General features: G+C 41.4%; 1 protein-coding gene across 5 annotated transcripts in view; it reads right to left on the bottom strand.

Moving 5' to 3' along the window:
• Window positions 1-1,604: 1,604 nt before the first annotated feature.
• Window positions 1,605-11,485, bottom strand: part of LOC132384975 (phosphatidylinositol 5-phosphate 4-kinase type-2 beta) — a 271,613-nt gene continuing 261,732 nt past the window's right edge. The window contains exon 11 of one of the 5 annotated variants that reach the window (XM_059956672.1): window positions 1,605-4,560. In XM_059956672.1, the coding sequence (XP_059812655.1) occupies window positions 4,480-4,560 (81 nt within the window). In that variant the 3' untranslated portion in view covers window positions 1,605-4,479. The remainder of the gene's footprint in view (window positions 4,561-11,485) is intronic. The other 4 variants (XM_059956671.1, XM_059956675.1, XM_059956674.1 and 1 more) reach the window with 4 other exon arrangements.

The raw sequence follows: 11,485 nt of genomic DNA, 5'->3' as shown, positions 1-11,485 counted from the left end.
TCCTCTCCTTCACCATTCCCCATTCCCTTTCTTACCTTATCTCCTTGCCCACCGTTGCCTCCCTCTGGTGCTCCTCCCCCTTTTCTTTCTTCCATGGCCTTCTGTCCTCTCCTATTAGATTCCCCTTCTCCAGCCCTGTATCTCTTTCACCAATCAACTTCCCAGCTTCATCCATCCCCCTCACGGTTTCCTCTTGCCAAAGGGTCTCAGCCTGAAACACTGACTGTTTTTTTTTTCTGTAGATGCTGCCTGGCCTGCTGAGTTCCTCCAGCATTTTGTGTATTCCATCATCATAGTGTTGGATTTCCCCCCTGTGGATTCCAATTCAGGCTCCTCCTCATCCTACCCATGAGCTGTATCTTTAGATAGCAGGCTATTTTCCAAGTCTTGGAGAGTATTGCAGGAAAATCAGGGATAGGGCATCAATAAGAAAGATTCAGGAGTTGGCACAGTAGTGCAGCAGTTAGCATAACGTTATTACAGCCCTAGTAAACTGTGTTAATTTCCCACCACCATCTGCAAGGTTTTTGTACATTCTCCCTGTGACCTCATGGGTTTCCTCCCACATTCCAAGGCCGTATGGGTTAGGAGGTTAATTGGTCACATGGGTCTAACTGGGTGGCAGGGATCTGTTTGGGCCAGAACAGCATGTTATGTGCTGTATCTCTAAATAAAAATTACATAATTTCATACACACAAGAGATTCTGAATAAGCAAGGCACACAAAATGTTGGAGGAACTCAGCAAACTAGGCAGCATCTATGAAGAGGAGTAAACAGTCAAAGTTTCAGGCCAAGACCCTTCATCAGGACCTTATTCCTCTCCCATGATGTGGCTTGATCTGCTGAGTTCCTCCAGAATTTTGTGTGTGTTGCTTACAATTTCATACAGTAGCTTTTAAAACCCCAGGTATGCAGTGAAACATTTCAGGAGTACAGCTGGTGCAAGAAGTGCAAATAAATGAAGCTAAGGCAGAGGCCATAACCAGCTACAGAATCACATTGCTACTGGCTAGTGATTTGGTAAATAGGAGGCAGAAAGATCACTGAGGCTAATCGGGGCTGCAAACACCATTTCCAGTGGAAAGGCAGGTCTTCACCATTGATTCCAACATTGCCATCCATGAAATGCCCCACGACAAACAAGAGCAGGCACTTTAATGGCCCTCTTTTCAGATTTGATAGTGCTGAATGGTTCAGTTAACCATCTCAGGCTGTGCAGCTTCAAAGTTCAATATAAATTTATTATCAAATTATGTATATGTCATATACTACCCTGAAATTCATTTTCTTGCAGGTATTCATAGTAGAACAGAGGAATACAATAGAATCAATGAAAAACTACACACAAAGACTGACAAAGAACCAACATGCAAAACAAGACAGACTAGGCAAATAAAAACTCGAAGAATAAGTGAACAAATAATATTGAGAACACATAGTTGTAGAGGCCTTGAAAGTGAGTCCATAGGTTGTGAAGTCAGTTTAGTGTTGAACTGATTCTAGTTTTTCTTTACACCAAGGGATACACTTGCAGGCTAAGGCACTGACATTTGTCAATCAGTATCACAAAGCGTGCAGGAATCCCGTCCCTTTCTAAATGAAGGAACTGATTGTCAACTTGCAAGGAGACTTGAGGCATCCACTGGTAGTCATGGCGATTGGTTCCAATGATGGAGTCATTAATTTGTCTTTTGCTTTTTATTTCACTCTAGAGACAGATCAGGGGCGATAATTTAAAACAGAGTTGTATAAGTACCTTCTTGGAGAGGTGGTGACTCTCTGAAGGATTGTGAAAGCTATATTATTGGGGGTACTTAAAGTGGATTTCTGAAATACCAGGGGATTGAGGGCACTGGGAACTGGCAGAGAAGGTGAGGGTGGGGTGTACAGTTGGGGCACAATTGCAGCGAACAGTGGACCAGCCCTGAGGGGCCAAATGGCCTGTTGCAGCTCCTATTTTCTTCTGTACTTATCTGAGCACAATGTTAGGTGACTGAGATCTGAGTATTTCCCAGCGAACATTTGTCCCAGAAAAAAGTGAGAGATAACTTTTTAACATGATAAAATGCAGTTAATGATATTGAGGATCTTTCTCTTTAATTTTGCATCACTGAATTTTAGAAGTTAACAGCAACCGTACCAAGCCTTGGTCAGAAAACAGCTTCCTCCAAATCACTGCAAAACACTAACTTCTCCAGAGTAAATGGTGGTGACATGGCTAGCCAGCAATGGGCTGAGCTCAGAAACAACCGGGCTGCCGTATAACCAGAATGATGCGTGGCTCATGAGGAGCTATACTTTCATCTGGAACTTTGTATAACAAAAGGGTGAATAAGAAAGCATTCAGTATATAGAAAATTGAAGCTTGGATCAGATGTGCATTTATACTGTTGCAACTGAATTTAGGCAGTGGTTTTAATATTCCTTTGATCATCCTTTACAATATTTCGAGCTAGCTACAATGGCACCAGAGTGAGTATCTATTACAACATATACTATGCAAGAATTGTACATTTTGTTTTTCAGCAACACAGGGTATCAGAAGCTGCATTACTATTAATTTTCCTGCAATTAAAAAACAATATTTAGTGATACAGTACGGAAGAGGTCCTTCTGGCCCAAAGGGTTCATTATCCAGCAACCCACCTATTTAATGTTAGCCTCATTACACGACAATTTACAATGACCAATTAATCTACTAACCTGTACGTCTTTGGACTGAGAGGAAACCGGAGCATCCAGAGGAAACCCACACGGTCACAGGGAGAATGTACAGACTCCTTACAGAAGGCACTGGAATCGAACACCAAACTCCAACGCCCCAAACTGTAACAGTGTCACACTAACTGCTACACTACCATTAATTGTTAATCCTCTGACACCCTACGTCCACTGTTCCCAAATGTAAAACAGATCACTTCGTAAAATGGCCACCGTCATTTTAGTAAAGAAAGTTCTGTATTTAAACATCCATATAAAGTAATGGGTTAAAGATGATTTAAACATTAAATGGGTGCAAACATTAACATGTAGTTTGGCTTTAGACATATACATTTCAATGGTCAATCAGTCAAGATCAAATTCAGAACAAGCACACCTCCTCTATTAATATCTGTTATGCTGTACGTAATTAACAGCACACGCTAAATTCTGTTAAAGGTTAAAGTGCAAATCAATTCCTTCCATCATTTCTGCAAACTACACAGAAGTGGTTCAAATTTGATGCCTGGGGCTGGCATATTTTATTTGCACACATCCAGCATTTTTTCGTGAATAAAACAGCACAATAATGCTGCGGCTTTTTTTTGTAATATTTCTGATTCCTTAAGGATTCAATCACCAATCAATTAGGTAGTTTTTTCTTACAAAATACTACCAAGCAACATTATTATCACAGTTAACTTTTTTGTAACATCAGATTCAACAGCGAACTCTATGCTTTGTCAAAAGAATTGAGTTTTTTTTTCAAAAAGTTCCTTACAAAGGAGTTAGCTATTTCAAAAAAAATCACCCTTTTACTCATGTCTATTGACCTAGAAGACAGAATGACACATTGTCCACAAAAAATATAGCTTAAAGCACATATTACAGACAGTACTCCCTTGAAAAGCCAAATAGTCCACATTAAAGTAAACACCAGCCCTCTTGTCAAATGACAAAAATAAGTAAACGTTTAGAATACATTTGGGATTCTGCAAATCCAATCAACTTACCCGGATCATGTCAGATTTCTGGGACATTGGCAGATTCCGTAGCCAGACACGATCAAGGGTAACCAAGATATGCAGCATCATATTGTACAGGTTACACTGCTTTTTAGTAAACATTCCCCTTTCTCTTCCGCCCATGCCAACCCTCCCATTCCCAATCAAACAATGTTTTATTTACATATTGATGCGTTGGTTTATTGATAGCTGTTAAAAAGTCTTATTTTTCCTGCAATTAAACAACATGGCAACTTAAAAATGCTTTGAGAAACAGCATGGCACAAGTTAACAGTGGCAGTACCAGGGACTGGGTAAGTGCACCTATGTAGAGTTACACGCAAGCTATACACCGTGTCTTTGTTCTGGCTGGACAACGTCAAAACTGTTCTTCAAAAGGAAAAGTGATTCTTGCCACGGCCAAAGTGCCCCGTTGTCTTTCACTGTGCGCAAGCACCTGCCTTCGGCTTTTCGAACATGCAGAACTTCTCATTGTGTCATATGGCGTGCCGCCGAAACTAATGCCAGTAAAAACACACTCAGAATGCATGACAGGGAAAACTTCAGGAGTAATGCAAAATTTGAGGCAAAGCACATTTGCCATTAAGTGTGCAAGTGTTTTTTTTTTGTTGTTTATCTTCTGTTTCCAAAGGATGCAATTTTGAGATTAGTCTCTGTACGCACCACTAGAGTGTCCCCAACTGTTGTTCCCACGTTGCTGCATTTGATACTCCGCAGTAGTCTCTTGTGCATCTAGTGTGTACTGCATGGCACTATGTTATGATGTTGGACATAAATTCTAAGAAACGCTTTGAGTACTGTTCAGGGTTAACTGTTGATATCTCAGCACCAGCCTGCGATGCACAAACAAACAATGTGTTATTTCAATGGAGAACCATCCTCAGAAACCATTAACCCTTCAAAAGCCAACAACAGGTACAGACTGTTAAAATGGTTACCTTTTCGTTTAATTCACACTAAGGAATTAGTTGTATTGAGCAACACACACAAAATGTTGAGGAATTCAGGCTTGACGAAGGCTCATGGATGCTACCTGAATTGCTCAGTTCTTCCATCAATTTTTGTGTGTTGCTCAAGATTTCCAACATCTACAGTTCTCTTTTGGCCTATCAAGTTTGCTCCTCAAGGATCTGCCAGAATTGTTGTGCTGCCCCCTGTGTCTTCCAAAGAGGTCATGATGGGGAGTTCTCCAGGTTGTTGGGAGATACATTGCCACAGGACACCACTTGGCTTCAGGAGACACAAGCTGAGACCCCTTCCATGGACCACCTGACAATGGTCTCCTGACAGTTCCTGCTACCAAAGGCCTTTACAAATGACCATGATCAGAGGCTTTGGAACAGTTTAAAATAATGATATTAAAAACGTTTAAAAGTTGACACAAGAGCTTCTGGAAATCTTGAGCAACACGCACAAAATGCTAGAACTGGTCAGGTCAGACCTGTTACATCATCTGTTCATTTTCCTCCATAGAACTATAGAGGGGAATGGACAAATGATGTTTCAGGCCAAGATCCAAAACGTTGACTGTTTTGGATCTTGACAGATGCTGCCTGACACGCTGAGATCCTTCTGGATTTGTGTGTTGCTTAAAAGTTGACATTTTCAATAACATTAATAGCTAAATTAACTTAAGTTAAAAATGCACAGACCACCAGATTTTTAAATGAGGTTGACAAATCACATTGAAGTGAATTGGGCCACACCAGCTATGAAATGAGTAAGCAATTCAGTTCAGACTGTTATGGAATACCCCTGACTCAACAGTGAGTCTGGTGGAAGAGCAAGATCTCAGACGTTAAAATAAAAATATTGAATAAAAAGTTTGCTGCTGATGTGTTACAAACTAACTACAAAAGAAGTGTTAAAAAGTAACAACATTGTATTTATTACCATACACTTTTGGCCACTATATTAGGTACAGGAGGTACCTAATAAACTGGCCACTGAGTGTATGTTTGTGGTCTTCTGCTGCTGTAGTCCATTCATTTCAAGGTTCGACTTGTGCGCTCAGAGACGCTTTCCTCAACGCCACTGGTGTGTGGCTAATAAAAGTGGCCACTGAGTGTAAAAGAGAGCAATGCGAACAGAAGACATTTATTTAACAGGGATTTTATGGTGCTGAAGCCTTAGTGAGAGATTGGAGTGCATCTAGGTCTGAGGAGAGTGACAGGATCTTTTGCTTTAATGGTTGATAACTGCACTGGTTAAGATTAAATATAAACATGCAGAAACCCATCAGTTTTTGACTAATTAATTAATAGTTTTTAACTATTAATTAATTACTAAGGCAATTAGCTTTGTTACAGTGCAAAGACGATTGCACTGAGGACTTGAATAATTTTTTAAAATATAGAATATACTCAAAACAGATCTGTCAGGACTTGTTGGTCCTGTCTGTTTTAAAGTTAGTGAAGAGGTTAGAGGGAAACTCCACAATGAACTGATACTAAGATCTTCTCCAATAAAGTTGAATCTGCTATGCACCTCCACCATTTTCAAGTTCATTTCAGCTAGCTTTTCATTTCAGTTCTGTGGCCTGAGGTGCTGCGAAAGTAAGTTTTTCCATTGCATCTGTGTAAACAAAAAGTTGTGCACATGACAATGAACTTGACTTTGACTTTGAAGTCAACAGGATTCAGAGGACTCAGACTTCTATTTAGAACAGAAATGAGCAGGATTTTTTTTTCCCCCACACAGAAGGTGGTGAATCTGTGGAATTTACTGCCATGGACGGATGTGGAGGCCAGGTCATTGGGTATGTTCAAATTGGAGGTTGATAAGCTCTTGATTAATAATGGTATCAAAGGTTACAGGAAGAAGGCAGGAGAATGGGGTTGAGAGGGATAATAATCAGATATGATGGAATGGCAGAGCAGGCTCGATGGGCACAATGCCCTAATTCCGGTCCTATGTCATCATTTTATGGATCAGACTGAGGTACTGGATCAACATAACAATTTAACTCATTTCCCCATTCTCATAGGTCAATGATTTTCCCAATGAATGTCTCCAATAAGACCAAAAGATATGAGAATTAGTCCAGTTGGCCTATCAAGTCTACACCGCCATTCCAACATGGCTGATTTATTATTCCCCTCAAGTCCATTCTCCTGCCATCTCCCTGTAACCTTTGACAGCTTTACTAATCAAGAACCTATTAACCTCAGCTTTACTCAATGACTTGGCCTTGCAGACAACTGTGGCAATCAATTTCACAGATTCACCACCCTCTGGCTAAAAAAAACACAATCCTCATCTGTCCTAAATAGATTCTGAGGCTGTGCCATCTGGACCTAGACTCTCTCAGTATAGGAAACATCCTCTCCACATTCACTCTATCTAGGCCTTTCAATATTGGATAGGTTTCAATGAGATCCCCTGCCATACTCCAGTGAGTAAAGGCCCATAGCTATCAAACACTCCTCATAGGTTAACACATAGACCATAAGAAATAGGAATAGAACTAAGCCATTCAGCCCATCAAATCTGCTCTGCCATTTGATCATGACTAATCTATTTCCCTCTCAGCCCCAGTTTCCTACCCTTTCCCCTTAACCCTTCATGCCCTGACTAATCAAGAACCCATCAACCTCTGCTTTAAATACACCCAATGTCTTAGCCTCCACAGCTGCCTGTGGCAACAAATTCCACAGATTCACCACCTGTTGGCTAAAGAAATTCCTCCTCATCTCCTTCTAAACAGACATCCCCCTACTCTGAGGCTGTACCCTCTGGTCCTAGACTTCCCCACTATAGGAAACGTAGTTTCCACATCCACTCCATCTAGGCCTTTCAACATTCAATACGTTTCAATGAGCCCCCCCACCCAATTTTTCTAAATGCCAGTGAGTAATACTCCTCATAAGGGAACTGTACCTCCCTCAATTGCAGGACTCTGCAGAGAGTGGTGCGGATAGCCCAGCACATCTGTAGTTGTGAACTTCCCATGATTCAGGATATTTACAAGGACAGGTGTGAAAATAGTGCCCGAAGGATCATTGAGGACCCGAGTCACCCCAAGCACAATTTATTCCAGCTGCTACCATCTGGGAAACAGTACCTCAGCATAAAAGCCAGGACCAACAGGCTCTGGGACAGCTTCTTCCACCAGGCCATCAGACCGATGAACTCGCGCTGATTTGAGTGTACCCTATATTTCATTGACTGTTCTATTTATTATAAATTATAAATTACAATGATTGCATATTTAGATGGAGATGTAACCTAAAGATTTCTACTCCTCATGTACAGAGTATGTGAAGGATGTAAGTAATAAAGTCAATTCAATTCATTCGTGGAATCATCCTTTGAATCCTCTCCAATGTCAGCACATCCTTACAATTCAAGTGAGGCTCACAAGTGCCTTATAAAGCCCCAGCATTGATTTTATATTCTAGTCCTCTTCAAATGAATGTTAATATTACATTTGCCTTCCTCACCACCGACTCAACCTGCAAGTTAAACTTTAGGGAATCCTGCACAAAGATTCCTAAGTCAATTTGCACCTCAGAGTTTTGAATTTTCTCCACACTGAGAATAGTCTACACATTTATTTCTTCTACGAAAGTGCATGATCATACACTTCTTGACACTGTATTCCACCTGCCACATCTTTGCCCATTCTCCTAATCTGTCTAAGTCCTTCTGCAACCTTCCTGCTTCCTCAATACTAACTGTCCCTCCACCTATTTTCATATCGTCAGCAAATTTGGCCACAAAGCCATCAATTCCATCACCTAAGTCATCGACATATAACATAGAAGCGGTACCAGCACCGGAACCTTGCAGAACATCACTAGTCATTGGCAGCCAACCAGAAAAGTCTCCCTTTATTCTCACTCTTTGCCTCCTGCCAGTGAGTCCATCCTCTAACCATGCTAGAATACAGTGGGCTCTTATCTTGTGAAACAGCCTCATGTGCGGCACCTTGTCAAAGGCCTTCTGAAAATCCAAATACACAACATCCATCAATCCTCCTTTGTCTACCCTGCTTGTTATTTCCTCAAAGAATTCCAACAAATTGGCCTGGTAAGATTTTCTCTTAAGGAAACCTTGCTGACTTTGGCCTATTCTATCATGTGTCTCTAAGTACTGTAAGACCAAATCCTTAACAATCGACTCCAACATCTTCTTAACCACCGAGGTTAGGCTAACTAGTGTGCCTCCTTCCTTTCTTGAAGAGTGGAGTGATATTTGCAAGTTTTTAGTCCTCTATTGACTCTTGAAAGATCATTAGTAATGCCTCCACAATTTCTTCTGCCACCTCTTTCAGAACTCTGAGGTGTAGTTGATCTGGTCCAGGTGTCTTATTTACCTTCAGATTTTTCAGTTTCCCAAGCACCAAGTTCCAATGGGAACTGCACTCACCTCTGCCCCCTGACACTCTTGAATTTCTGACATACTGCTAGTGTTTTCCACAGTGAAGAGTGATACAAAATACTTAAATCAGTTCATCCACCATTTCTTTGTCTTTGTCTTTCATTACTACCCCTCCAATGTCATTTTCCAGCGGTCCAATATCTACTTGTACCTCTCTTTTATTCTTTATATATCTGAAAAATACATTTTTGGCTAGCTTCCCTTCATATTTTCCCTGCATGTAGCTTTTTAGCTGGTTTTTAAAAGCTTGCTAATCCTTTAACTTCCCACTTTTTTGCTCTATTATATGCTCTCACTTTTGCTTTTTTGTTGGTTTTGACATCCCTTGTCAGCCACGGTTGCGTCATTCAGCCTTTAGAATGTACCTATCCTGCTCTTTCTGAATTTCAGAGCATTGCTGCTCTGCCGTCATCCCTGCCAGTATCTCTTTCCAATCAACTTTGGCCAGCTCCTTTTCTATGCATCTGTAATTCCCTTTACACTACTGCAATGTGAACAGATTTTTTAAATATAGAAACGTAGAAAACCTACAGCACAATACAGGCCCTTCAGCCCACAAAGTTGTGCTGAACATGTCCCTACCTTAGAAATTACTAGGCTTACCTATAGCCCTGTATTTTTCTGAGCTCCATGTACCTATCCAAAAGCCTCTTAAAAGACCCTATCGTATCCGCCTCCACCACTGTTACCAGCAGCCCATTCCACACACTCACCACTCTCTGAGTAAAAAACTTACCCCTGACGTCTCCCCTGTACCTACTCCCCAGCACCTTAAACCTGTGCCCTCTTGTGGCAGCCGTTTCAGCCCTGGGAAAAAGCCTCTGACTATCCACATGATCAATGCCTCTCATCATCTTATACACCTCTATCAGGTCACCTCTCATCCTCCGTCGCTCCGAGAAGAAAAGGCCGAGTTTACTCAACCTTCTCCCTCTCAAATTTGCAGGCTGAATTCTATCATATTATGATCACTCTCTTCTAAAGGTTCCTTTACCTGAAGCTCCCTAATCAAATCTGGTTCATTATACAACACCCAATCCAGAATGGCTGATTCTTTAGTGGGCTCAACTACAAGCTGCTCTAAAAAGTCACCTCGTAGGCATTCTACAAATTTTCTTTCTTGGGACACAAAATTATTTGATTTTCCAAATCCAACTTGATTTTCTGTATCTACCTGCATATTGAAATCCCCCATGACTATCGTAACATTGCCCTTTTGGCATGTATTTTCTATCTCCTGTTGTAATTTGTAAACTACAGACTGCCTACTGTTGAGAGGCTTGTATACAACTCGCATCAGGGTCTTTTTAACCCTTGCAGTTTCCTTAATACTATGCACAAGGATTCTACATCTTCCGATCCTATGTCACCTCTTTCGAAGGATTTGATTTCATGTTTTACCAGTAGAGCCACCCAGCCTTTTTGCCTACCTGCCTATCTTTTCGATGCAATGTCTCTCTTTGGATGTGCAGCTCCCAACTATGATCTTCTTTCAGCCACAACTCAGTGATGCCAACAATATCATATCTGCCAATCTCTAACTGTGCTATAACATCATTTACCTTATCCATAATACTGTGTGCATTCAAATCTAACATCTTCAGTCCTGTATTCATCACCCTTTTTGATTTTGTCCTCATTACACTTTAACTCATCCCACTGACTACAATTTTGCCCTATCATCTGCCTGCCGTTCCACACATACTCACTACACACTGCCTCCGCTTGTATAGTAACTGCCCCATCCTCACTCAGTTCGCTATCCCTCTATCAATTTGTTTAAACCCTCCCAAGAGTTCTAGCAAACCTGTAAAAAAAAAGGGATGTTTGTTTCCGTCGGGTTCAGGTGCAACCCGTCCCTTTTGTACAGGTCATACCTCCCCAAGAAGAGATCCCAGAGATCCAGAAATCTGAATCTCTGCTGCCTGCACCAGTTCCTCAGCCACGCATTCATCTGCCAAACCCTCCTGTTTTTACCTTTACAGGCAGCAATCCAGAGATTACTCACCCTGGAGTTTCTGCAGTTCAGCTTTCTACCGAGCTCTCTACATTCTCTCTTCAGGACCTCCTCTCTTTTCATTTCTATGGCATTGGTGCCAATATATAGCAAAATGTCAGGCTCCTCCCCCTCCTCCTTCAGAATGACATGGACCTGATCCGAGATGTCTCTGACCTTAGCACCTGGGAAGCAGTCTACTCCTCTGACTATGGAATCCCCTATCACTACTGCAGATCTCTTCTCCCCCGTTCTCTTCTGAACCACAGTGCCAGAGACACGGTCACTGCTGCTCCTCTTTGGTAGGCACCTCCTCCCAGCAGTATCCAAAATGGTATATTTATTGTTGAGGGGAACGACCACAGGGGTACTTCTGTACT

This window comes from Hypanus sabinus, chromosome X1 (genome assembly GCF_030144855.1).
Source record: "Hypanus sabinus isolate sHypSab1 chromosome X1, sHypSab1.hap1, whole genome shotgun sequence".
In the NCBI taxonomy this organism is placed as follows: domain Eukaryota; kingdom Metazoa; phylum Chordata; class Chondrichthyes; order Myliobatiformes; family Dasyatidae; genus Hypanus; species Hypanus sabinus.
Note: the sequence above shows the minus strand (reverse complement) of the source record. Positions and strands in the feature narration are given on the sequence as shown.